We start from the raw sequence: 27,284 nt of genomic DNA on the forward strand, positions 1-27,284 counted from the left end.
CACTACACTGATGTATTTAGTCTGATTGTAAGGGCACTAAAGATTTTATGCTTAATCAGTTTAGTCTCTAATCAATAACCCCTGCTGTACTGAAAATGATGACCAGGGCAAAACTTTACATTGGTCGTTTTCATACTGACGGGTGAGAGATCACCATCACAAAATTGTAACTAAAAGAACATAAAGGGCGAGGGACCGCAATCATGAGCTCAATACTAGGGTTGCTGTTTTGAGACCAGATTTGAAATCCAGGGGTCTGGCCTCAACTGACGTAGGTTCGATTGTTCTTAGTTAGTGCGTCACACATATTTTCTGGCCTATTCCTGCTTGTCTCATATAGCAGCATTTCTTTCTCAACCACCGCCATTCAACATCTATAAGTACACCTTCGTTCCTCTGTCTTCACAAGGTTCCAAGTCATTTGAGTGTCTGGTCAGCCCAAACTTGCAACCATTGAATAAGAGCTTGGCATGACCTGTCTATGTTTTCTCTATGATAACTACATTTTATCCACCAATTTGGGCAACAGGAAAATTCACATACATACAAAGTTGAACAAAAAATATATATTAACAAGTTCAGAAAAACATTAACACATATTGAAGTATCATCTTGCTATGGCAGGTATGAAATATTGCAGAGATAATTCATCATGAAGAAGGAAAAATTGTACTATGGTCCCATCAACGATATCTGCAAAAAATGACATTTCATTTGTTATAGCACATGTCAAATTTGGGGAATTAAATAAATATTTAACAAAAACTGAAAACTGGCCATTGCTCAAAATAGACACAAAGGCCAAAACAAGTAGTATCAAATCTTTTACACTGCAAGTAGTCTAACCACCAAATCACTGAGATGTGACTACGGTGCACAGTTTCCAATTTTAATGAGGCCATCACACAGAAATTTTTGAAATAAATAAAAATAATAGCAACAAGCTCTCACCACCTGAAATTTTAAAACAATTCGTCGAGTAGTTGAAGAGAAAAGCAAATTTTTCACAACAACAACAAAAAGATACATAGGTCAATTCATGTCCAAAAACACTTACTGCAAATCACACGCTCTGGGTTTATAATCTGTCCTGCCAAAAACTGCAGAAATTTTTTGATATCTATTCTAGCACTGGCAAACTCATCAGGAGGCCAAGCAAGCCTGTGAGAGACACTTTGGACTTCTTCATCTTCCATGCGCACATCAGGGATATCCAGATCTTGAAAACTAAAAACATAAAAAATGTCTGCTTTTATTGTCAAAATATCGGAAACAGCACACAAATTCGAGCTCGCACTTTGTCATGTATACCACCTACTATACTAGGGCTGCAGAGTCTAGGGCAGACAGGTGTGGGCACGGTTTTTAGATTAGGGGCCAATTTGCCCACCTAGACTGGCGGGCCATGTAAGTATGAGGTAAAGAGTTTCATTTTATGAACAATGTTTACAGTGTTACAAAAGCAACAGTGGAAAACAATAAACCTCATGCCAAAACTAAATTTAACCGCAATCTCAACAAATACCTTGAGTTATATTTAACTAAAACATCAAAGTTTGGTCGTGGCAGCATCGGACGGGCCGGATTTCGCTCACGGGCCATACTTGTCTGGTCTAGGACAACCAAACTCTGACCTCACAGCACTGGACTATACTGTAGATATGTCCTGGTGTCATTTTTAGCCAATCAATATCAAACCAAATATCTTCAAACGATCTATTGATGTCTTTCGTGACAAAAATGAAATGCAAAAAATTTTCGAGTTATTGTAATAATATTATTCAATTATTGTAATAATAGTCCTTGAAATATTAATCTGATGACTACATGTCAGGACAAATGTATACAAGAAAGCAGAAAACCAGACACATGATTGGCAGTTTCGGACATGCAGATACTTTGAAATAATATGTTGAACAGCTTTACCTAGTTTTCACTGTAACAAGATCTGTGTCAACTCTCATCAACATCTCACCCTGCTGATTTGCAGCAAGAATCAAATATGAGCTGATGTTTTTCATTTTTTCCGCAATTGTCTTGACCTGATAACAATTATTTTTTTTCATACAAATTGAAGATGGCATAAAAATAATTTTAGGCCCTATAAAAACTATATATGTATAAATTAATATGCAAATTCAGGCAGGCATATTGATTAAACACACTGTTATTGGTATTTAAAACGATCTCACCATTTTCAATGGAGGCATAAATATTGTCACATGGTAGTTTGGCATATTTGGCTCTGCATAATCTCCCCACAGTCTTCTTGGTATTACTGTTACAGGAATATCATGTGTTACAGTCCGCGAGTCAGACGCTAGAGATGGCTGAAATGTTTTATTATATGGCAATTATCAATGAATAAAGCCCTTTATGTCTTAAATTCTATATATCTTTACCAATTCAACTTCTAGTGATAGACATGGACTTTGTTTCTTCGTCAGTTTGATTTTTAATGCTTTTGCAGCTTGTGCAGATTTCAGTGCTCGACTTAAATTTTCTGCTACAACCTCAAGATAGATTTCATTGCAATCCTTGTTTACTCCTTCCATCTGGTATTCATCAAAGAAGTTTTCCTAGAAAAATGCATATCGTTCAATACTCTGTATCCGGATAACTCAAGTTTGAAAAATTACTTTTTATATGAAAACAAAAATTAAGGCTTGGCGGTGTGGCGAATCGTGCTAAGCGTTAGGAATGCATTCGCACCTCTGATTACACTGCGTGTATCCGGGGATAGCTATGTGCGAAAGAATTGCTGAACTCCTCGCCGCCGTAGGGTGGTTCATGTGATCGGTTGCGGCTTCCTCCACCATCAAGTCCATGCTTCCGAAAATAAATAACTGGCTAACTAATCCCATACCCAACATGGATTGGTAACCGGACGAGAGGCCGATTAAAGAGTCTTTCCTCTACCCCGGGATAAATATGTAAATCCAAAAAGTAGAAGCTGATTGGGTGCCACTCTGACAATGATTGAGTTCCCTGAATGCTCAATTATCATTGAAATTGGCCAACACATTATATCTAATACGAAAACACATACCTGCTTGATTTCACACCACATGCTGACCCCTCCATTAGAAACCTGATCTGGTAGAATGAAATAAACTTTTTCAGAAGTGAAACGGAGGGTGCATTTCTTTAAAAGTTTGGATATTGTATTCACAACTCCTGAAATACAATGCATAAATTGAATAATTCTAACTAACACTTACTTACTCACGGTATGTTAACCATGTATGGATGTACTAGCTCTCACGGTTTTGATATTATATTATAGGGAAATATCCCTGAACCCGGTTTGAGTACGATACGGTACCGGTACCACACGCCTGACGGTACCGGTATCTAGACTAAAGTGTTAGTTTTATATAGACCTAGCCTACATAATTTGAAACTATGGGTAAATAGTTTACTTCTTTCCTTGAACAGCCTGGAAATAGTACTCACTTGTCAAGTGGTGCACACATCCGATATCAACAACTTTTGCTCGAAAACGCATCCTGTTTTAGTGACTTAAAAGCATAAGCGACTCGCAAATTCCACAATTGAACAAGCGCGGCAATGTGAATCGGGGGGATCCCCCATAAGAAAGTGTTAAGCTATTCTTAGTTGCCAGATTTTTATTGAGTTCATCCATGGAATTCTAACGATTGTTCTAATTGTCTTTGCATGAAATTCTTTATCGTGAGTTCTGTGTTGTAGGTGCAACGTAGTTCTATATAAAATGCCCGGTCATTTTTTCTTTCTTAGTTCTTCGGAAAATTGGAATGATGCGTTCCGCATCCTGAATATGTTCATAACTATAATTCGTATTGCTAAATTGTTGTTCGTGTTAGTGCAAAAATTTATATACGCATTTTTGTTAGTTTCTCCGCAGTATTTTTGCTTCTTGTGCTGATTTCCCCGAAAATAAGACCTACACTGAAAATGAGACCTAGCCTTAATTTTAAAAATGATTTTAATATAAGCCACCACCCCCTTCAAATAAGACCTGGTCAATAACGTGATTTTTTTTCGACCTACCGGTAGTTGATAGCAAGAAATTTCTCCTAAACTTTTTGAATGATTGGTAATCCATGTTTTGCAGTTATTTTGCAGTTAAAAACGTGTTATTTAAAAGTAATTTGATATCGGTTTCATATTTGAAAATCTTGTAATTCTCTACTTCATAATTTTGTTTTTGATAAATGAAAATATAAGACATCCCCCTAAAATAAGTCCTAGTGTTATTTTTCGAAAAAAATGAAATAAGACCCAGTCTTATTTTCGGGAAACACGGTAGTTATGCATATCTATCCATCTAGGGCAGTGGTTCTCAAATCTTAACCTTTTTACTTTTGTGGCCAATTTTCGCTGCCCAAAAATTCTTGTGACCCATACATTTTTGCAAGTGATAAACTAGAAAAAAAATCCAAATCTTTCTGTAAAAATGGACACTTTCACTTTAATAATTAGAAAGAAACTTATTACTCAGAAAACAATCATTGTTAGTGCAATCAAAATTATTGATAGTGACATAAATCAACTGTGGCATTTTTTAATAGTTCTGTGGTCCACCTAAAAATCTTTCCATGGCATGCTGAGTCGGTGACTTACTTGAAACAGAGAATTGTGATCTACAGCGGATAACCCATGTACTGGCATATATTTTCAAAATAAACTTAATTTGCTCCGAGTAGCCCCAAATATATTGAAACCAAAATAACAGCATTTTACAAATATATGGACAGGGTGGTGCAGTAACTAACCGCAGTATTTTTGTTGCAACAACACAAACTACTTCTTGTAATCCGTATTGAGTGATTCCATTCTCAAGCGCTTGGATTTATCTTGTTTCAATGACGTAATTACCATAAAGTTTCTTACTTACTTAGTAACCCATAACTACGTAATGGCGCAATAAAAAAAATTCTTTTCAGCTATAGGCTTTTGATAATTCATAGATACGATAGTAAAAGTGAATATATCGGAAAGAAGGAATTGAAAAAAATATATATCGCTAATCCCGCACCAAAGCAAATATTTGTAGATAAAATGTTATAGGTTCCCCATTACGATAGCTGACAAATTTTGATTGTATAAGCCTGATCCTTTAATTTAAATTACAGTTTTTTTTTTTTGAATCAATGGGTGATGAACTCCACCAATTACAAACTATGGGAACTGCTGATGGGAATATTTTTCGTTCCATAATCAGGAACTGCAATCGCTCCCGACTGGTTCCATTGAAGAAGTTTATGTAATTTCCCTTATATTGGCTTTGCCAATACGCTTGGGTGAAAAGGTTTTCAAAACGTTTGATACCAGGCATTTAAAAAAACATACTACCTTGTTTTCCCGAAAATAAAACCTAGCCTCAAATTTGAAAATGATTTTATAAGCCCTCCCCCTTAAAATAAGACATAGCGATAGTATCTTTTGACTTAGTCGATAGAAAGAAATCTCTCCCACGCGTTTTAAATGATTAATCTATGTATATGAGACGATAAGGTTCAATGAAGTTCTCAATCGATGAGACCTTTCATTGTCGACATGAAACTACAGGTGCAAAAATTCGACAAAAAATTCAATTAAATTAAATCTTCATTGGCATGCAAGACATTCCAGAGGATGGTGATATGGTTTATTTCAAATCAATCTATGTTTAGCAGTTTTTTTTTTTTTTAATAAAAACGCGTTATTTATAAGTAAAGGGATATCGGTTTCCATATTTGAAAATCTCGTTATTTTCTACTTTGTAATTTCGTTTTTAATAAATGAAATTGAAACACATCACCGAAAATGAGCCCTAGTGCTATTTTTTGGAAGATAATTGAAATACCACCCTGTCCTATATTCGGGGAAACACCGTATGCTTATTTGCTGTTGAACCGCGTAGCTGAAATTGGAGATGTTTCTGATATAATCCACCCCGAAAACAAAAAAACCAGAAATCGTTGAATGAAATAGATGTTTATCAGGGATACAAGAATTTAAGAATTGATGCACGACATTTCGCTGAATTGATACCTAGCGGTTATGAAAAAGTGATATCGCATCAAGTTATTTGTACATAACCTCAAGGTATCAATTCACCGAAATGTCAGGAGTTTTATTTTCATAAAGAGAGAAAGTAAGAAGAAAATAAAAATAGAAAGATACGATACAAGTCGAAACTCTTTTGTTTCGCAGCTAACTATCAGCTTATATTTTCGCAATATATATAGTTTCGACACTTGTGGCTTTAGTCGTCTGTGAATAAGTAGTTTCGGTAAAAACGAAGATTAACAATTTTTGCTTTTCATTTGTTGCTTCTGAAACTGAATGAGTTGAACTAAAATAGATCAACAAATTATAATATTCAACATTTACTTACAAAATGTTGAACGAATTATGCCTAACTCGAATGCGATCTTCTTCGAAACCGCTTTTGAGCAATGTGTCACGCGCACTAAGCGTAAACATGAAACGTCGACCATTACATCATCGCCTCTTCTGGGGAATTCTTCCATAAACGCCCCTTGTTGTAATTTCGAGTGAGAAACCCCCTTTTCTACAATATAAAAACCTCGATCGACTTCTCGCAAAATTTCAGTTCTACACAGTCACACAGTATAAAATGGTGAGTACTGTACTTTAAAAAATTAAATATTTATGATTTTGATATTGTCTCACCACTATCTTAGGCTAGGTTAGTTTATGGTAGGTTACGTTATTGCTGCATCCTCATCAATATTAAAAGGAAAAAAGTGGGGCAATATTAAAATCTGAAATATTCTAACTAACCTACGATAGACGACACAATCAGAAAATAAGATATAAAAGTGGTGATGCAATAACAGTGCGAGACCGCACTTTTATATTTTTTTAGTTTAAATGCCAACTCGCAATATGATCAGATATATTGAACTAATAGCTACAGGAAAGATATATTTCAGTAGGGACAAGTTTAATACCACTGGTGGTTCTGTAGTCTATCTTACCGCCCTGACTTGTAAGAAATTTTGCGAGTCAAATGAGGTCTATTTTGTTATAACGATTAGAATATATTAGTAAATCTCGTTCTCAAAATTTTAAGAAATGCCTGTAACCGCTATAGAAATCGGGTAGAAATGAAAAAAAAAAAATTATATCGAATTACATCCCAAATGCGACATGTTTAAAAGGTGTATATATTCGCATGGCATTTTTTTCCCGGACGAGAATATCCGAGGTAGATTGAGAATTAGTGAAAATGAGTTATTTATGTTTTTCTTATTGAAATCTATATCCCGCTTCTTGTTTTTGGCTTTGGCAATAATAGAATCTAATATCTATCTATATTCTATGATGACGATATTTTAATAGTAGGATTACCAAAAACGCAAAAGGCTTTTTAGATGACAATAGTATTTTTATTTCACTGAAATCAACAGCCTGCATACAGCAGATCCATTCAGAATCAAAACTAAGTTAGACTATGCCATTCTCAGGTTAGGAACTGTAAACTTAACGCTTATCAAATTCATGCAGTTCATGTAGTAAACAGGTGAAACTATACTTCGGCGACATAAAATTACTGGTAAAAATAAATTTGACGTTTGATGGGAAACACCGATATATTTTGTGTGTTGAATGTATTAAGTAAATATTAATACGTATTTGCGCAACTAGGCTACTCTTGCGCAAGTAAACGTCACAGAACAAGCGAAAGTGTTTCGTCTGTTTCTGTCTCTGACGAAATATCATACCGAGGTATTTCTTACACTCGACGTAACGCTAGACTAAACTATTATTAATAAAAACTGTGGTGTCTGTTTTACACGGACGGAAAAGGCTTTATTGCGACCTCAACCTACGCGTGTGGTCGCATCAAAGATACCTGTTGTTGGCGACATATTATAAGGTGCCAATCACTTTACTTCAGTATGTATCAGGGTGCTTCAATACGATAATCCTATTGTCTATATGTAAGGTGATAGGTAAAATAAACACCAGTGATATTTTTGTACCGTCTGGAAACTTACGAAAAATTTCTAGGTGTTATCTTTCTCGGCGGGCTTCGCATGACCGCGTGCTGTATCAATTGGGTACACTCAGCAATTTTGAAGGACAAATTATGGAAAGGGATTGTCGATCAATACACTGAAATTAGGCCTCTTATGTAAACGTAACAAGTTGTAATATCGCTAATTTATTCATAAAATGAAACTACAAAAACAAAATTCAATTTTTACACAAAATATTAAAAAAGTTACATTTCATAAATATTGGATTTTATAAATAAAGATACTGACGTAATAGTTTAACTATAGAAATAGGGTGATGCATTGCACCATCCTTTTTCAACGTCACAATTCAAATATTTGATAAACTGCACAAGTTTGAAAAGCACCTCGTGTAAATTCCTTATATTACAAACAATTGTGCTATGAATAAATATGTTATGTAATGTGCTATAAAATAGCAGTTGGACCCTAATATGTCATCCTGGTTTCAAACCTCAATAACATATCTTGTACCAACACGAAGGGTCGTCATAAATTTCGTACCGTAAGGTTTTTTTGCCTAGTTGTAGTCGCTATTCTAGATAATGAGTGTGTGTGCGGCAAGTCAATGCCCATGAAAAAGTAAACGGACCTCCTGAAGTATGCGCTCAAGATGGCGCACAATCTGAACTCAGGTTGTGTACCAGGTTGGGGTTCAGGTTGTGCGACATCTTGGTGCGCATACTTCAAGAGTACCGAGTAAATTCCCATTATAGGTGAATTTACACATGTATACAATTTGGTACGAGCGAGAAAACGAGCACCAAACAAACCATGGATTTTTGATTTTTAGTCAACGAATATTCATTTTGTGTATTTCAATACTTCAAAATGTATGCTGAATCGAAATATTTTCATTTTTAGATAACCAAGATATGTGCCGCATTGTTGCTGTTATTCACTGTTGCAACACTTGTAGTCGGATATAGAAATGAAAATAACAAACGCGTAAAATGTGGTGAAAGCTCATTCTTCAACGCCACAAGACAAGCTTGTCAAGCCTGTGGTATATGTGAACCAGGTATATGCTAATTTTTGTTTGTAACTTGTACAAGCCTAGCGTCATATGACTCTACGTATTAGAGCCACGGAATGCTGAGACTTTATTTGATTCAGGTGAACCATGGTGTTTATACTAAGACAAAATAAATGTCACGCGCTGAGAAATGACTTTGCAGTTTTTCTCGGTAGTCTTGTGATTCACAGATTGACGTCATTTGCAACTGATCTCCCCACAAATTCTCCCCAAACTTATGAGCCATGAAAATGCAACAAAATTTCGATATCAATTATAATATGATATGACGAATACGACAAAAAATATTTTATTTTGACAAACTCAACAGGCTTTATTACGATGAAATGTGTGTGTATTATTGTTGTCTGATCTCGTTATCTGGTATTCATCAAAGGTACATACATCAAAAGAACCTGTAGCGGAACTCGAGATTATCACTGCAAAAAATGTGAACCTGGACATTTTTCAACCAGATATACAAGATTGCCTGGGAAATGTCGAATGTGTAGTCGATGTGGGGATAGACCTGTTATAAAACGATGTACAAAAACATCAGATACTGTATGTGGTGATTGTCCTTTAGGTAAGAATACTCGTTAATGCGAAAATCAATGTGACGTACAAACTTTCCACACCAAAATCACATTATGACTTGTGTTCAGGCACTTTCATGTCGTTTGGACGATGCATTTCTTGTGGATATTGCTTTCCAGACTTTGGTATCGATATACCAAGGGAGCCAGCTTGTGAAAAGCCTCAGATACCAGCTTCACACCGATGTACCGTGCTCATAGTAGATCCATATGATCCACCTTATTTAGTGTCGAGGGCAGATGATGATGGAAATCAATATTTTGTATCATGTGAGTATTTGAAAATAAGTGTTTGTTCAAAAATTCTTTTCTCTCTTTTATGCCCAAAGTTATTAATATTCCATTAAAAGTTTTAAATGTTTTTTTTAAGGTTTATTCCGGCTTAAAGTGCTTTTAGTTGACGTGGAATTTTTTATGTAAAAACTGCTTCGTTTCTCTATTTAAAAATATTATAGATTACATCTATTCCGGATTTGTAATTTTACAAGTATTTTCCTAACAGCTTACACTCTTTTGCCAAAAAAATCTGACACACCTCATGACAACGCACGATTGTTGATCGACGATAAACAAACAAGTCAAGGAGAAAGCCACACGACAACGATACCAACAACAACAAAACGTGTAAACATGGTTACGAGCGTATTGGCGAACATACCTCGGCACACCGCAAGAGAAATATCCAGTAGACTTGTAAAATATGGAGAAACTTCTTATGAATATTGGTTGGCTGGTGCCGGAATCATAATCAGTCTATGCATTGCTTTAACTCTTGGGTGTATCAGTGTAATCTACCGTCGCAGATTATCACAAACTGTGACTCAAAAACCTTATCGCCCGATTGTGAAAAATCGACAACAATACTACGCTCATTTTGTGGATGAACATACAAAACATAGTTTGAAGTCAGCTCTTTTAGACAATGCCTAATATCAAGCCTCAATAGAGTTTTTCGTTAATACTTTCTTGGGAGAAATTTACTAACAAAGTGACCATCAATGATGGAACCAAATGGAATGAAATTATTTCAAATGAGTTCAATATATTTCTGTTCGAATTGTGCAAAACCTTTTTTTATATTTGGGAAGAATATATTTTAAAACGCCTGCTTTCATAAAGCACGTCTTCGAAACAGAGAACTACGGTAGTTATTTAGTGACCAGGGTTCATTCAGCCATTCAGCTCAAAATTAGAAAATAGGCTAGTTGAGTACTGATGCCATTTGTAGGTGTATGCCAGTAGCCATTGAGAAAGCAGTAAGAGTAACCCTAGTTCATCATCAGTTGTTCCGTATACGTGTACGCTTAATCTACCAACAAAAAGTTTATTTTGGTACCTTATATTTATTCTAAATCACAAGCAAGAAATAAGTACAAAATATATACAAAGGCGAATGTTGTGCTCACGCAATTATTTTTAACAAAAAACAAAACAAGCTGAAATATAAAAAAAAAACGGTTTCTATACTAAGAATTATAAATCACAAGGGTATTTTTTAAGATCTCTGTTAAGTTATAGCGATTTCGACTTGGTTGAAATATTTCAGGAAGTAACGCAGGCAGATGATTTAATAGCTTTCATGTGTATTGTAATAACGACCCCATAAGATGAGTAAGCTTTATAATATTTAGCAACTATGTTGTTAGTGACAAAGTGTCCTGTTAATTTTTTTTGTCTTGACAACCGACCAAAACAGCATAACAGTTCTACTGTCTGAATTGTCCCAGATAAAAAACTCCAAAAAACGATTTGTCGTCGTTCATGTCGATTACAATTCCACCCCTCGTTGGATGGACAGACAAAAGATCATCTGGTCTGAGATAGAAAACACCTGCCGTATAACTCGATTCTTCAGATAGCACTGGTCTGCCAGGACGTAATCTGTCAGAATGAATGAAATCTAATAAAAAATACGGTTCACTTACACAATTTGCAAAAAATATCTCCCGAACTAAACATAAAGTCATACAGGCTTCTTACATTTTCCAAGAATTCGAGCTGGTAAGTAAAGTTTTTCTCGTATCTACGCCATTAACTGTTGTTGTTACATCTACAGTGTGTCCAGCCGGAAATACGCCGTGTGTATGATATGTTACCTGTTAATTCAACGTGAAAATAATACAGGATTACAAAAATATTACTGGTCTTTACTATATAATGTTTACATTGAACAGAGATAAAATCAACGGTTATTCGAAATTGTACCGTACTTGACTATACACATGATATAATCCTTCAGTTGCTATTCGTATGTACTGAATTCCATTGTTTCCGCTGTCATATCTAGTTTCCATATAACATATACTGTGTGGTTCCAAGTCTGGCTCCTTCCAAAGCATGCAATCATTTTCTTAATAAACAGTTTATTGTTAATACTTCATATATTGATGGTACAAATACACAACGCTATTTAACATAATAGTTAAATACGAATCAAATTTACCAGATTATTTTAAATAGTACACAAAATATATTTTTGATTTCTACTTGATCTAGGTCTTTGCCTGGGGCCATCTTCACTGAAGATTTCTGGTCCTTGTTTTCCTTCTAAGTGACACGGTCCCACAGTCAACTTTTTGTTACCTATCATAAAACATAATTTTAATTAAGTGATGTAATTATTATTATTACATGATTATTTTACAAGTAATTTATTCTCATATTTTATATATAGTTTTTACATTTTTTGTCTCTTTTGCATCTGTTTATTCCTCGTTTTACCCTCTTTATTTCAACTGAATTTTCTTTTTCTTCAATTACATCGTCATATGAGATGTCGTCAATCGATGATTTTTCATTCTGTAATGTAATCGATTCGTGACCGTTGAAATTGCGTGATATTCTAATGTTTATATTGGAATATAAAGCAATGAATAGTATTTTCAACAATTTACTTATCTATTTTTTTAACTGAATAAAAATAACAATTGAACTTTTAAAAAGAAAAGGACATGGATGCCTACTGTTCAATGTAATTGTTACCTTTCTTGGCTGATATTATTTGCTTTTGCTGGATGGATGGAATTCGGACGCCCACACGGAGACAACCGCATATCACAATAAAACGTGAATAGGCCACACATGATGCACCAAACCTATATTTCCTATTTATTTTCTACCTCGTTTATGGCATCATCATTTAAGTCTGCTTGGTGGTCATACATTTTTTCCGGGGAGTTTCCATATTTGGTATTTACTTCAAGCAGATTTTGTACAAGTTCCGTATTTATTTTCAAAAGCCTTCTTTGTTCTTGAAGCTAAAAATATCAAAAAAGGAAGTTTTAATAGAAGAATTTTTTAGCTCTTCCTCTTTTCTCCAAACGCCCACTCACCTCACACGAAAGCTCTATAACTTTGTATGCCACACCTGAAATAAGTAAGAACAAAGAACACCACAATATGATGATGAATATACGTGGGCGAGCGGTACTTTTCCGTCCACACAAAATTACATCCTTGCGTGCTTTGACCAGCTGCTCTCCTTTCTCAGAAATGTTCAACGGGGTATTTCCTTGGGGGCTCATTTGGTCGTTCCAACTAAGCTTTTTATAAATTTAATCTACAAACAAAGAAAAGCAAAAGTAAATTCTTTTATGACTTCAAATAGCAATTGGAAATCACCGGCATTGCTGAAATACTTCTGCAGCTCGTGCGTGGGGTTACAAGACGCTCGAACGCTAGACTACTGATTTCAGCTACAAGTTATACGTTATATGAGACGACCTTTCTGCACAGCGAACGAAATTGTATTCAAATCGGGTGATAACCCTTTTTCGTAACAACTATAACAGTTACACACAAAACTCAATAGATCTCAAAGATCAATAGGGTATTAAGTTTTTACTTGTTTGCACGCCTCGGCAATCACATACGCCGAGAATAAAGTCGTTGTAAGAATAGGTGATAAGGTGAGTTTCGTATCTTAGGAAATTCGGGACCGATATCTAATTCATTCCATTGAGTGCCGAGGAACCGGAACAGGGCGTGGGGCGTGTTTACACACTCATGCGATAGCCTATTATTATATACAAGGCAAACAATGTTGGCGACATCGACTCCCATAAAGATGGGTGTACTGGAGGAGGCACCCTATTGAAAACAAGAGTTTCGGTTCTCGTAATTCGTGGCCTGCCGACTTTAAAACCGGTATGACCTTATTTCAAACTCAGAAGATTATCCAGAACAGAGGCGTATAGAGGGTGGCCCCATATTTCCAATCAATTCTTTTGCTGAATGAAATTTTCTACTAAGTAGATAGTCGTTTATTTGCGACAACAGAAGACATATAGGTCCACTTACAAATGACTAAAAATATTAAATGTCGAAACGATTTTCATACTGAATTTTGCTGATTTTATTAATTCATGAGAACACACGTTTTATTCAGTCATCGTTTTGTTAAGCAAACTCGTTGCACTCACTGGTTACTGGGGCCGATGTGTATACTGTAATTCATGTTCTTTAGTCTCATTTGTTGAAATGCACCTTAATTAATACTTTTTCAACCATGTATTTTGGCACACAGATTTTAGAACACACATACAGATTGCACCCATGTATATTTTCACCCACGGACATTTGCACTCATAGTTCTTAATGCCTTTTCATCCATGTACGTTTGCGCCCATGCATTTCCACACATAGCCTTTAGCACACTCATTCAAATTGCACCCGTGGACGTTTGCACCAATATATATTTTTACGGACATTTTGCACACATGAATATTTGCAGCCATGGACATTTGCACCCGTAGACAGTTGCACCCGTGGACATTTGCACCCGCGAACATTTGCATCATTGACATTAGCACCCAGCTTTGAATCAATACAAATGTTCGTGCTCAAATATATGGGCATGGTAGTCAAATATTGAAAAATAGTAGTGCCATGAGACGCAATAAAACGCTAAAATTTCGACTGAAATATCAGCTGAGACCAAATGCCTCAGAAACACTATAAAAGTAGTAGCATTCAAGTACAGAAAATATAAAATCGATTAGCTGAATTATTCATTAGTTGCGTAGAACAGTTTTTACTTTTCACCTTACACGATCCATCGTGTCCGACAATGAATCAAAATAATTGTGGGAGAGCGACACAATATAAACACCCCCACCAAATCGGTTATATGTTGCATTCCGAGCTTCTCTTAGAGCAGTGGTTCTTAAACTTTTTGAGCCGCGCCCCCCTTTGGAAAATTTTACAAACTTCGCGCCCCCCCCTCCCCTCTTTTTGCTTTGAAAAAATGCTTTTGTGATGGACAAGTTGTTATATATTAAGATGGCGCTATAACTTAGTGTTGGTCTCATAGCGTCATTGCTCAGATTGTTTAGGCATAAAACGCTTCGGAGTACAACTTCGCCATTCACTGTCGATGTATAAAGCCAAATATAGTGGTTGGTCATCATACATTCTCGTTTTTCCGCTCAGTTTGCAATTCTTGGCAAAGTCAAACTAGTTATTAAGTAAAACTAAACAAGCAATAAACTTATCCTTTAATGTATTTTCTGCTTAAACCTTTACATAAGACACGTAAAATTTCAATCAATTGTTGTCGCTAAAGCGTTTGCGATTGCATTTTGTTTAAATCTCCATTGTTTACGGCAGCGTGGCGTGTTATTTAAGCCCTGCAAATCTTGATTTCGGTGTTTATTCTTCCTAAATCCGAAATTTCCCTCGACATATTCTTGTGCCGCAAAGACGATTATAATTACTTTTTTTTGTTCTCGCATGGAACCATGACACCTCTGAGGAAAACGAGTTAGTTTTTATAATAATCATCAGCGACGAGATACTAATGATGAATAAAGAAGTGAATCCGTAAAAGTGGCATTATAAAATACTAAAAATAAAACGGAAAACGCCATGAGTTTTGTTTTGGGGTGGACCGCGACAGATTAAAAACACTTCCTTAGACATTGAAAATCTCATAAATTCCTTGTGTGTGCTCCACACCAGTAGTGTTCTAAAACTACAGACTTGATATAAATTTTACTCCGTGGGATCGCAGACTTAGAAATATCTGTAACGGTGATATCTTGAAATTAATCGAGTGGCGGCATTGCGATAGAGCGGAGTAAGAGATGCAGGGACAGCTCATGTTGGTGAAATTGGCAAGAATACAAATCAAAACAAAATGTAATCGAAATTTTTATTGTTGCGGATTACCGTGTTATTTTGGAGTACTGGTGCTTTTATTTTGTCGACGCAATCGTAGATTTAATTTATCACGATTAAATGAATAAAGCAACCATTTTAAATAAGTATATCAATCATGGATTGAATATTTTATTCAACAGAAAAACTATTACATATCCGTTGAAAAAGTCGACTGGCGTATTCTCGAGGACTGACTCAGAAGCCGTACCGCGGGGATTTCGTTTCGATGAATATGAATTTTTCATCTACTAATATACTTTACATGTATTTTAATTGTACTAAATTAAATATACTTTCTGGGATATTATACCAGATCTTTCTAATGACGACAACGAATTCGCATGAGGGCAATATATAAACTAAATATAATCGGGCAATTGATCACACTTTGTTATGTCCGCGGATTGGCGTGGTATTTTAGATAGATAATGAGTTTATTTTGTCGTGAGTCGCCGCAACCGCGAGTTACCTTGAACACAAATGAATTAAAATAGAGAGACATTTTGAATTATTGTAGTTACTGTATTACGAGACAGAAAAATTTAATTATAACACGAAAAAGTCGGTTTTTTTAACGAACGCGGAGACCGCTTCAGGAGCCGTTACATGTAAATTTACGATTCCATCTTGTGACCTCTCAAATTCTGTGCGACTGCATCAGTTTGTATAGGTTTCGTGTACATTTTGCTGTTGGTTTGAGTTTAGCTTAAAGTTCACCACCGATGTGATATTTTAGTTTGGTTCATTTTGCAGTTTATTCAGATATAACGCAATACACCACTTAACTGGATATTTTACTATGTTATGAGGAAAATGTAAGACTTAGAATCCCCGGGATAATATGTGTTCGCATTTAATACTGTGTTGTGCATTTCCACTGCTCCTTTATTTAAGTAAACGGCATGTATTACCATAATGATTCCAAGCTGATAAAAATGATATCTTATCGTGTTTTTTCCCTTGTACTTTATGTCACATGGTGAGATTGTCCGTGCACTTTATATCTCATGTTTTAACTTTATCTGGATCTTTGGCAGTCTTCATGGATTTTCTTCTGTGTGTTTGTTTTGTGTAACGTAATTATTTTTAGTTATCATAGTAGCGATATTTAAAATATTCTTATCTCATCATCATCTATTCTATTTTTTCACAGTATCCACTATAGTCGAAATTTAAATGTAATTTGGTTTGTCAATTCCTTAGAAGGTTTAAAAATTGGACTCAAAGTATTCTTTTATTCTAATTTTTCTCCCTCTCTCACTCCGAATGCGAAATTTGTCATGCTTATTTTGGCATATTGCAACCATGAAAACTTGTTATTGCACAATAGAACGAGGCAAATATGGGTATGTTACAAATCTTTGAACGCGATACCATTCTGTCCTGCCCTAAAGGGACGATTGTTAGGGTCTTATTGGACATGAAGTGTAGGCCTACATGTGGATCGTTTGGTTATTATGTTGTTGTTCTTGTTAGTCATTCTTTTCTTCTTATTGATATAAAAAACCCGCCTTTCTAATTAACTACTGGAGAAATTGCTTTAAAATTTTCGGTGGTTAAATATTGTATTTGTCGCTAGAAGGCTATAACTGGTAATTAATTGGCTGTGGGCTCTGTACGATTCGTTTTCTGTGTGCGATGACGTCATTAAAATTAAATATTGCGCAATTTGGACCGGTTTCGCGTTCGTACATTCTGGTATCAGACGTGAAGTCGTGAAGGCTGCGTACCCTGCTATCGGTAGTCTACTGTTAACGATTACAAACATGTACTTCTTGGGCATATATTTGGGCATTTCTCTCTCTCTCTAATATGGTTGGCACCATACCGGGCTATTTAATTTGAACGTAAAATATTTTTTCATCGAACATGCCTTATCCTGTCATTATTCTCCAATGTAGTTTGTTTAGACCAAATAGTCTCAAAATAATTCAATCACTTTACACCGACGTTGCCCCACTATAAACAATTGACTAATGTAGTTTTTTTTGGTGACCGTACATTTAAACCCACGTACATTTGAACCCATATATTTGCACCCGTATATCCGCGGGTTCAATCTATGAGAGTGATAAAATCCACGGATTGGGTTCAAATATCCGTAAAAAAAAATAATTTTCATAGGTGCACTAATATGCAGGTGCAATTGTCGTGAGTTTAAATTACGGGTTCAAATGTACGTGGGTTCAAATATAATGGAACCGTTTTTTTATTGTTTATATAATTTTCATCTTTTAATAGCAGCAAATGCGTCATAGGGTGTCACAGCTTGATAACGTCTTGAGGTTTTCAGTGACTCCCTTCATAGGAATAACAATGTTTATCTTCTGTTTGTAAATGTATCTCTTATTTTTATGGGTTGGTGAGTACATATTACTACTACTACTACGACTCGAGTACAAATTACATACTCTTTTTATAACAAGTAAAATTTATATCTTTCGATTATCTGTTAAATTCTCATATCAAGGATAATAATAATCAGCCCTGTTGTGATGTATCTATTTCTCAGACAAAAAAAAAACTGACGAAAGGATTTAATTAGTGGTTTTTTATCATACCGATATAAACACACATTATGTATACAAACTGCAGAAATGTAACAATATTAATAAATTCCTGCCCTTCAGCATCATCTAGAGGCGTGTTGTTTTGAGTTGTCTTATGCGTTATATTAGAAATTGTACGTAATAAAAAAACACTAATATTTTTTAAATATATGAAAAACAATAATTGTTATTGTATATCTGACTCCAGCTTGCGTGGATTTGATGAAGAAATATAATTAGGCTGGTCATTGAGCACAATAACAAGGTCAAGCCTAAGGAGAACCCTGCCTCTGAATATTTTGTCTGTCTATTACTCTTTTCCCATCATTTGAATTCCATATTGTTTACTTTTATTTTACTTTTGATCACGGATGAAATTTCGTTTTCAAAAATCTAATTGTTACACTGATCATGGCACATTTACAGATATTTACTAATCCTCATTTCATAGAGAACGATACTTTATAAAACACTAAACTTGGAACATGCGTCTTATGCAGTTAAGGCAGTATGTTCCCCAGCTTTTTATTTTAGGGGGGGTGTTTCCAAATTTAGGGGGTGTAGACATTTCGTTATTAGTGATAAAACTATTTCTAATTTATAAAAATGTGTTATGTATTTGATTGATCATGTTCACCGGCATATGAGCCACTTTCTGAATATTCAAATACATTTTCATTTACGTTAAGAACTAAAGCATGGTGTCATACCTGAAAAGTAGGATGGATCACTGAGTTAAGGTCATAATATGTCCATTCCTATTTCTGATAGAATTCTGACTAAACTCAGAAAACCACGAAAAAATGATAGATACAGTTATCGAATGTGAAGGCTGGAAAAAATTGCCATCGAAAACGTTGCTGCGATTTCCTTGATTTACTACAATAAATAGAATGTCGGATTCATGTTTTTTTTTCGTAAACGATCTCAATGTTTATCAAAATTGCATTTGCGATTTATTGCAAACTTTCACGTTTGTTATGTTATCTGAATTTTATGCTTCCCGAGCCTTTTAAATGTTGTTGAAGTGTCCAGATTGAGAGTTTAAATTTAATAATACAGAGTGGGCTACAAAAGAAACGAGTCAGTTTGTGAAAAACATTGCCACATTATTTTGAAAACAATTTAATATTCGCGTATTCCATGTAATACTAAGAAAAGGTGGACTATTAAAAAAAAAAAAATAATTGAATTATTAAAAAAAAAATTAATTGAATGAATTGATTATTATTTTAAATACATTGGAGGTGATATACCATTATTAAACTATTGAAAAAAAATTAATAATTTGCTCATGTCTCGATATTTCGCATCCCCAGCACGCCAAATTTTAACACGCCCTGTTTTTCAAAATATACACCCATGTTTGCTGCACATTTATAATAAAGTGAACAAAAAACAATAGAAAACAGACGATACGTCAAGACATCCTGTACAACATCCAACATATTGGAGTAAAATGTACAAAAAAACTCGAGGTTTCAAGGAATGAAATCGAATGTTGTTCATGATAGGTACAATGAAAACACATAGCCACCAAATTAATATACTAAAATAGCTATTTAAATAGGCATTTTAGATAAGTGATTAAATATTTATACATTGTTCACTAATGTTATCGAATTTAATATTTTATTACAGATAATTCTGTTTTTTTAACCTCATTCAAATTTGTGCCTATTTTTGCTAATGTTTAAAAAAGTATATCACAAAATTGAAAGTATGTATTATATAATACATTTTTTCCTCGTACTTCATCTTGAACTTTCAAATCAATGAATTCCCTTTCAAAAGCAATATAATCACTTTGTTCGATAAATGATTTTGTGTAAACTGATTTGAGACGGATATCCCACTTTCTTTAATTTAATAAGGAAAGAATTTCAAATAACGCGAGGTGTGAATTTGAATAAATGTACCTTATAAATCACAAACAATAAACTATTTTTATAGTTCATCAATTTATTTTATGTGTTTTCAATCTAATTGATGGATTTGTTTATAAATTCTCCATATCACCCAAATCACCATTTGTGTTCACTTGTCGCCGGGATCCACTAAACCTTATCGCAAAAAAAAAAACTGGCTGTCCAACTGTGTATTTATTCAAAGTACAGATGAACAAATGATGCTATGAAACTTCGTAAATTTAAGTACTAACCCTAACCCATGGGTTTTAGCACCTGCATATAGATTGAACCCGCATATATACACATGGGTTTAAATGTACGTGGGTTTAAATGTACGGTCACCAAATTTTTCACATAACCCTAAAATACTCTTGTGTTTACCAGCGCCCCGGATGATTGTCAGCAAAACCGACTCAACCTGGAAATAGAAACTACCTGCTCTATGTACCGTAAGTGTGTATCTATAATATGAAGATACAGATAGATGAATAATCCCATCAAAATTCGTACGTTCAAGTTCCAAATTGAGCCATCGGCGCCATTTGCTCGACGAAAAATCACAGTGCTAAAATATTTGAAGTTTTGGTCAAAATCACTCAAGCGGAATATTTGCTGGGCGACGGGTAAACTATAACTGTTTGGTTCGAGGTTTCGAGTTTTCATGCGAATTTTCAGGTTTTGTTTCTAATCTGGTAATTTTTTTTTAGGATATTCCTGTTTTTATTTCTAATAGGATGGAGCGTGCATTTTCTTAATTTTAAAAAAGTCGATGATGGTGTTTGGGCATAGCCTGGAGGAAATTCCCTGTTAAATGAGTTATAGTTTAGTTTATTTCCACGCCTTTTTGTAATTTCTAGTTATAACTATAAGTTATAGTATGTATAAGTTAGTATAACGCAGCACATGCCCATACCCAAGGCGCAAATGATCAAAATTTCTCAATTTACCGATTATAGTTGAAGGCCCATATGACTTAACAAAACTTTTGCAATGCCAATTTGGAACCCCTGAATTAGAATAATACAATAATGTTGGGTAGTTCCTGATCATTTGTCACTTGAAATTACTGAATTAAACATTGTTTAGCCTGAAAACTGAAAAATCAGTTCTGAAATCATGTAAATAATTCATCTCCAACTTTCTAACATAATTCAAATCTTTCTGATTCCAAATTTTCAACTTTTGCATGGTAAATAAATATGATGGTTTTCAACCAGAATTCCGAGGAACACCAGTGGAATTCAAGGGCTCCCCAAGTTTACATTTAAATTTGGGAGTGTTTATTGATATATGTATATTGTTTGAATATAATCAAATACAGTATACATGTATAATATAATCATATGATAAGTTTGTTTCACTGGTGTTCTATGAAAACCCTCCAGGTGTTCCTCATCAAATTGTAGTTTCCCGTTTTTAGGTTGGCATATTTTATGATAACAAACATACATATAATCAATTGCACATGGGAAGCTTGAGCCTTCTTGTATGTTTCATTTGGTTTCGCTCCATCAAAAAGGTTGAAAATCACTGGGCAATACTAAAATGATAGCTTCTGAGTTAATTTAACGCATCGGTTAAATATTTACTGAAATGGAAATGAATGTCTCAATATACTACAGCTATGCTAAAAGAAGCTTATTTTGGCCACACATATCGGCGCTAATGAAGGATACCCCCAATAATGAATGATAATAGTATATTCCCTCAGGCCCTCCCTATGTGGCCAGCTTCTTCTACATACCTATGAATATGATAAAAAAAACTGCAGGGCTAGTTCATATGTTCGAGTCATATTATTGAGATTTTCTCCTCCAAACCTAATATTTATCGAAATAGTCGAATTATATATTTTCAAATGTAGAGACCCCAATTTAAGTTGGTGTTCCATGCAAATGGGATGTTTATTATTGCTGCTTCTGTATTTATGGACTTCAATTTCTGAATTATATTAATATACCAGGCATAGTCGAAGTACACATATTCATTGAATGTTTGTAAGATTTGAACAATATGATTCTGTTAAAAAATATTCATCTACTCCATTTTGTAGTCGTTTAATTTGTCGATCTGATCAAACGAATTTTTCATTTATTTTGCATGTCCTGTTTTGCTTATGTTGTGCATAGTTTAGTATGGTGTGTTTTTCAGCTCTACTCTTAATAAGTCTCTGTTCTGTACAATCAGTTTCTCTGACATAGGGAGCTATTTAGTTAAAAAGTTTTTTTTAAGATTGTAACGGCTTACCTACCGTAATTTTTTATACTCTGGGTTAGGTTCCGAATTCACTAATTAAATTAAATGAAACACAATTGTGATGTATTTTTTTGAACGACCAATAGTCACGCCTTTTCCTCTGAGCAAGGCTCTATACAAGAATGCACTATCTGAGAAGCAACTATTAATTGGAAATATTTTTTTTTTAGGTTTTATCCACCCAATTTATTTCACCCTGAGTGAGGTAGGGGGCACGGAATTCGCACTCGAGATGTGTAGTCTGCGATTTCAGATTACATAAGTCGAACGCTTTAAAAGCTAGGTTAATGCGCCGCCTGATGTAGTTGTTATTAAATAATATTAATGATTGTTATACATTCTTTCTTAGCTTTCATCTGTGATATAAAAATACTCCTCTCAAAGAGGTTACATTTATTAAGACTTTTTTTAACACTGTGAATTAATTGTGTACTCAGAGAAAATGGAAGAGTGTGATCAAGCAGCAGGTACCGTTTGTCATCAAAATGTGTAGGGCAGGGGTCGGCAACCTATGGCCCGCGGGCCGGCCAGATCGAATGTAATTATAATTGGACAAATGGCAAGAAAACGAGGAAAAGATGATGCAAATGGTTTTAACGGCATAGAAAAAATTCAAATGGTCAATCTTAGCTCGCTGCTTAAAATTTAACTTCTGACCTGTGTGAAAAAATGTGATTCATCAGCCACCCGTTCGGTTTTTAACTTTCTAAAAATATGTGCGGCCCGCCAATGACTCGCAACCTTAAATTTTGGCCGCAAGTGACGAAAGGTTGCCGACCCCTGGTGTAGGGTATAGAGTATATTAGTATATGGCTGCATGAAAACAATATTTTATGAATTATGTCAAGCAAGATGAGTTTTAGGAATTTGCGCATTTTTTTAAATAGAAACTGATAGGAAATAGAAACTACTGTATATCCTCGTGTATAAGCCGACCGTGAATATAAGTAGACCCCCTAAAAACATCCCTAAAACAATGAATTTATAAAAGTTCGCATATAAGCCGTTCCTACAAATCGCAATCGCTACTTTTTTGAGTTTTAAACTAGGCTTATATGCGAGTATAATTATACAGTAATCAAAATTACTATGGTAATACTAAAATTAATAACGCCTACTTCACTCTATATCTAGTTAGTTATTTTTTAGATTAATTACTGGTACCATATTCCTCAATGTGTATAATTAATATGGACTCTGATAGTCAGGTGCTTTATTGTCAGCATCATGTTCTTGTGTTAAAATATATTTGACTATCTTATGAAATTTTATTTTAAATAATTTATATTAGTAAGTGTCATTTTTTTCGATGTTTCACTTATTTATCTATTTTTCGGGAAATTACAGGTGTTGAAGAATCTTCGTCAACTGAAGATAAAGGATACGGTGGATGGGAATATATTCTTGCTGAAGTTAAGGATTGTTTACCTGGTATTGATTCTGATTCGGAGGTAAATTTTGAACTGAAATTTTACATTATTTTTAAAAACTTATGATTAGTAAATTGTCAATAAGTATTTTGTATCAATGGCATGTTATTCCTTTGTAATGCTTAATTTATTCCAATACTTATTTTATTGTTAAACATTTTTAATTCTTAATATAATTATATCAGCTTTACTTGAGGAAGTATCTTTTATATGGACTAATACTTGGTCTGCCTTCATGCAGCATATGAATAATTCATGACTGCTGTTGTCATTTCAAGTAATTGTGTTGAATTCCAATTTCAATGTGCATGCACTTACTCAGTATGTAACCTTTTATTTGGATATTTATTTTGTGGTGTTTTTTGTTTTCTTCTTCTCAAATTATATTTTAGAAACTTAATTTCAATCCTGATTTGTAATAATAACCAATTGTATCTGCTTATTGGAATATGGTTCTGTGATAGACAAAGTTACTTGATACAAATTAATTGACATACCTATAAATCACAATTTACTATATTGAGTTTTTTTTTATACAGTCAAGTACATTGCCAGAAGAAACTGATGGTGTATTTCAAAGGAAGATTGCAACATTTGACAATACAGATAGTGATTCAGATATCAGTTCATTAACCAATTTTCCCAAAGCAGGCTCAGAAAGACATGATACTTCAACTCTAAACTCTGAAGGTACAGTCAATCAGATTATTAACAGCAAACACAATTGAATCTAAGGTTTTACTATATTTATAATATATGATATATCTCTTATACACATGGCAAAATGAATAATTGATTTCAATTAAAATGTTTATTGACTTTCTTGAAATCCGATACTTCTTTTATTAATATGTTTGACCAAAGATAGGCCATTTTGAACGAAAGATGCATTTTCATATTTATGGTAGTCTTTTATATACTAGTAAACAGTGCTTAGTTCTTAACGCAAAACACTCAGTTTTCTTTCTTCAATTCGAATAGTAAATTATTAGCTTGGTTCAATAGAATTAAGCATATACACATATATAGATCAAAATACCGGTAAGTCAAAATAGATTGAAATCAACTCTTATTTCTTAATACAAGTCATGTTACTGATCTAAATAAAATGAGTGTTTTTTCATATGGCGCTTACGATTTTTCCTCTAAACAAGTCTACTTGTCCACAAGCAATCAATCTGGCTACCCAATTTATCACACATGGGATTTGTAACCTGTAATGCCAGAACAATCAAGTTAAATGCTGTAACCTGTATTTAATGGTTTCATTTTTTGGCTTTGATTAATGGGATTTATTATTTCAGCAGTGCCTACCCTATTTATTACGATGGTGTACATGGGATCTGAACCCGAGATGTGTTACCTGTAGTGCCAACACAGTCAAGTCTAACGATTTAACCGTTAGGCTATCATCTCACAATTAATATTAAAATTTCTTCGTTCTGGCACAAAGGTTATGCAAGTGCTTCAAGTTCCTCTCCGACTTCTAATACTTCATCTGCAACATCCAAATCAACGACCATGAATCCTGGTCTTTCATCATCATCCAGTGTCAATCAAGAACATTCTTCCATGTTATTATTTCAAAGACTTCACAATCATCTCAATACAAGGGACGGTGACAATCTTTGTGGAATAACTGATGATAAAGATGGTAATTTGATGAGATTTCTTCAGTTTTAGTTAATGATTCGTGATTTGTGGTACATGTTATTTAATATGTTATGAAGAAAAGGACGAACAGCATGATAGTCAGTGTTTTTCAATGTATGGGTTGCGACTTGTAACCCAAAGTTTGGCTGCATGATAACATTCTTGAGTTGCTTGTTTTTACAGTAAGAAACATATAATAAAAATATTGATTTTATTTTCTGGTAAATTTTATTGTTTATTTTATATTGAACAGATGTTTATATATACCAATGCGAAGTATCATGGCATAAAAACTTTACACCATTTACTTTTTGTTTATGATTTAATGCAGAATATTTGAGGGTGTCAGTGTCATAAGTAAATGCATCCATTTTTGTACGACTGTCAGACCTCAAATGCTCAAAAGAAAAAGAAAAACAGTCTAAATTATTTGTATTAAAATCAACTTCAAATAGGAACAGCTTTGAATAAATTGAATATTCAATTCATTTCGGACATTCCTGTTGAAATTTAACTGTAGTGTCTCCTAACAAAAATATTGCTAAAAATCTGTTCTGAATTAAACCATGATGGTCAAATAGTGGTTTGCAACCTACCATTTGAACTATCGTATATTCTTGTTATAAGCATATGCTGAATTGAAGTAGATATACGATTTCTTATTGATTTGAGGTTTGGTTATTTATTACATTGCTGTTTCATAGTTTGTCTTTTTTTTTAACGAGAGTGTCATAGGATATTGCCTTGCCATTTGTTAGAATCCTAATCTTTTATCTCTTACAGATTTACATTTGACTGACATGGATCTTGACTTACCCCTATATGAAAATGATAAGCTGACATTTTATACAGAAAATGATGAAGATCATTCACCTCCCCCTATGGATATGAGAAGAGGTAGACTCTCAGAATGACTCTTGAATGGAATTACCATTGAGCGGTTTTGTGATAGTAGCTTTTGTCGGAACCTAAGTTTAGTTTATTACTTTACAATCAAACCCATGAGTATCATAAATAGTAGGCTTTATTTCACTTAATTAAAGGTTAGCAGTGCCTTAAAGCAGTACATAATGAAACAAATGATAAAGCACCAACAAAACATGACTCAAATAACAGCATGCCAAGTATGACTCAGCAGATAAATTACTGTTGCCAGTAAACAGATAAAGTTAAGATTACCAAAATATGCAATACAAATTATATAAATTACCACAGCTTTTTCCTACCACATAAGCCAATATTGAAAGAAACTAAAATGTAGTAAATTTTTTCATTTTGGTTTGCACAATATTGTGTTAATATATTTTCAGTTAATTCAACTGTTTTCATATCTCATCTCTTGGCCATACTTGGTAATTAAGTCCATCTGGCTCTATTTTAAAATTGAAAATTTTTCAAATCAATTTTATTGCAGGACAATACCAGCCTATTATGGACAGTGAAGCATCATCTGGTATTTTAAGTAGAGATGAATCTAATGATGATTATCTTGAATCAAATGATAGCGAAGGAAAAGCTCCAGTGTTATCATTGAAGGTAAATTGTGATCGTTTAAACCAGGGGTGTGCAACCTTTAATAATACAAGAGGGCCAGATACAAATAATTGGGCGAAACCACGGACCGCACCTTTATTTAACATAGACTTTCTAGTAGTAGCACAAAAACTCTGGTTATTGATCTTATGACATGTGTTGTTCGTT

The 27,284-nt window shown here is 34.2% G+C and overlaps 4 protein-coding genes across 4 annotated transcripts in view; 2 read left to right on the plus strand and 2 right to left on the minus strand.

Moving 5' to 3' along the window:
* Positions 1-546: 546 nt before the first annotated feature.
* On the minus strand, positions 547-3,599 carry LOC120326424 (checkpoint protein HUS1-like). The gene is made up of 7 exons (XM_039392715.2): positions 3,457-3,599; positions 3,050-3,177; positions 2,403-2,579; positions 2,193-2,330; positions 1,927-2,042; positions 1,058-1,227; positions 547-693 (listed from the first exon to the last, which is right to left on the minus strand). The coding sequence occupies exons 1-7, from the start codon at positions 3,506-3,508 to the stop codon at positions 608-610; spliced, it is 867 nt and encodes a 288-aa protein (XP_039248649.2). The 5' UTR covers positions 3,509-3,599; the 3' UTR covers positions 547-607.
* A 2,762-nt stretch (positions 3,600-6,361) lies between these two features.
* LOC120327064 (uncharacterized) lies at positions 6,362-10,765 on the plus strand. The gene is made up of 5 exons (XM_039393451.2): positions 6,362-6,610; positions 8,880-9,036; positions 9,428-9,616; positions 9,696-9,896; positions 10,129-10,765. Exons 1-5 carry the CDS (start codon positions 6,608-6,610, stop codon positions 10,554-10,556), a joined length of 978 nt encoding a protein of 325 aa, XP_039249385.2. The 5' UTR covers positions 6,362-6,607; the 3' UTR covers positions 10,557-10,765.
* On the minus strand, positions 10,440-13,203 carry LOC120327065 (uncharacterized). Its single transcript, XM_039393452.2, has 7 exons — positions 12,959-13,203; positions 12,746-12,883; positions 12,308-12,425; positions 12,114-12,209; positions 11,837-11,976; positions 11,607-11,722; positions 10,440-11,507 (listed from the first exon to the last, which is right to left on the minus strand). Exons 1-7 carry the CDS (start codon positions 13,148-13,150, stop codon positions 11,333-11,335), a joined length of 975 nt encoding a protein of 324 aa, XP_039249386.2. The 5' UTR covers positions 13,151-13,203; the 3' UTR covers positions 10,440-11,332.
* Positions 13,204-22,847: 9,644 nt separating this feature from the next.
* The window catches only part of LOC120326247 (dynein axonemal assembly factor 8-like), a 38,675-nt gene continuing 34,238 nt past the window's right edge, over positions 22,848-27,284 (plus strand). Inside the window, exons 1-6 of the mRNA XM_039392504.2 lie at positions 22,848-22,967; positions 23,848-23,951; positions 24,470-24,620; positions 25,384-25,584; positions 26,367-26,480; positions 26,998-27,119. Coding sequence (XP_039248438.2) covers positions 22,943-22,967; positions 23,848-23,951; positions 24,470-24,620; positions 25,384-25,584; positions 26,367-26,480; positions 26,998-27,119 — 717 coding nt within the window. The 5' untranslated portion in view covers positions 22,848-22,942. The remainder of the gene's footprint in view (positions 22,968-23,847; positions 23,952-24,469; positions 24,621-25,383; positions 25,585-26,366; positions 26,481-26,997; positions 27,120-27,284) is intronic.

Source organism: Styela clava, chromosome 4, assembly GCF_964204865.1.
Source record: "Styela clava chromosome 4, kaStyClav1.hap1.2, whole genome shotgun sequence".
Lineage (NCBI taxonomy): Eukaryota > Metazoa > Chordata > Ascidiacea > Stolidobranchia > Styelidae > Styela > Styela clava.

Bases quoted from the DNA above. Each gene is read 5' to 3' on its own strand.
- LOC120327064 (XM_039393451.2), top strand. The intron at 9,617-9,695 runs GTAAGAATACTC...ACTTGTGTTCAG, and splicing joins ATGTGGTGATTGTCCTTTAG to GCACTTTCATGTCGTTTGGA. The intron at 9,897-10,128 runs GTGAGTATTTGA...TTTTCCTAACAG, and splicing joins AAATCAATATTTTGTATCAT to CTTACACTCTTTTGCCAAAA.
- LOC120326424 (XM_039392715.2), bottom strand. From the start codon at position 3,508: ATGCGTTTTCGAGCAAAAGTTGTTGATATCGGATGTGTGCACCACTTG. The intron at 2,331-2,402 runs GTAAAGATATAT...AAAACATTTCAG, and splicing joins TATCACTAGAAGTTGAATTG to CCATCTCTAGCGTCTGACTC. The intron at 694-1,057 runs GTAAGTGTTTTT...CATTTTTTGCAG, and splicing joins CCCAGAGCGTGTGATTTGCA to ATATCGTTGATGGGACCATA.
- LOC120327065 (XM_039393452.2), bottom strand. From the start codon at position 13,150: ATGAGCCCCCAAGGAAATACCCCGTTGAACATTTCTGAGAAAGGAGAG. The intron at 11,723-11,836 runs GTACGGTACAAT...TTGAATTAACAG, and splicing joins TATATCATGTGTATAGTCAA to GTAACATATCATACACACGG. The intron at 11,508-11,606 runs GTAAGAAGCCTG...TCATTCTGACAG, and splicing joins AGCTCGAATTCTTGGAAAAT to ATTACGTCCTGGCAGACCAG.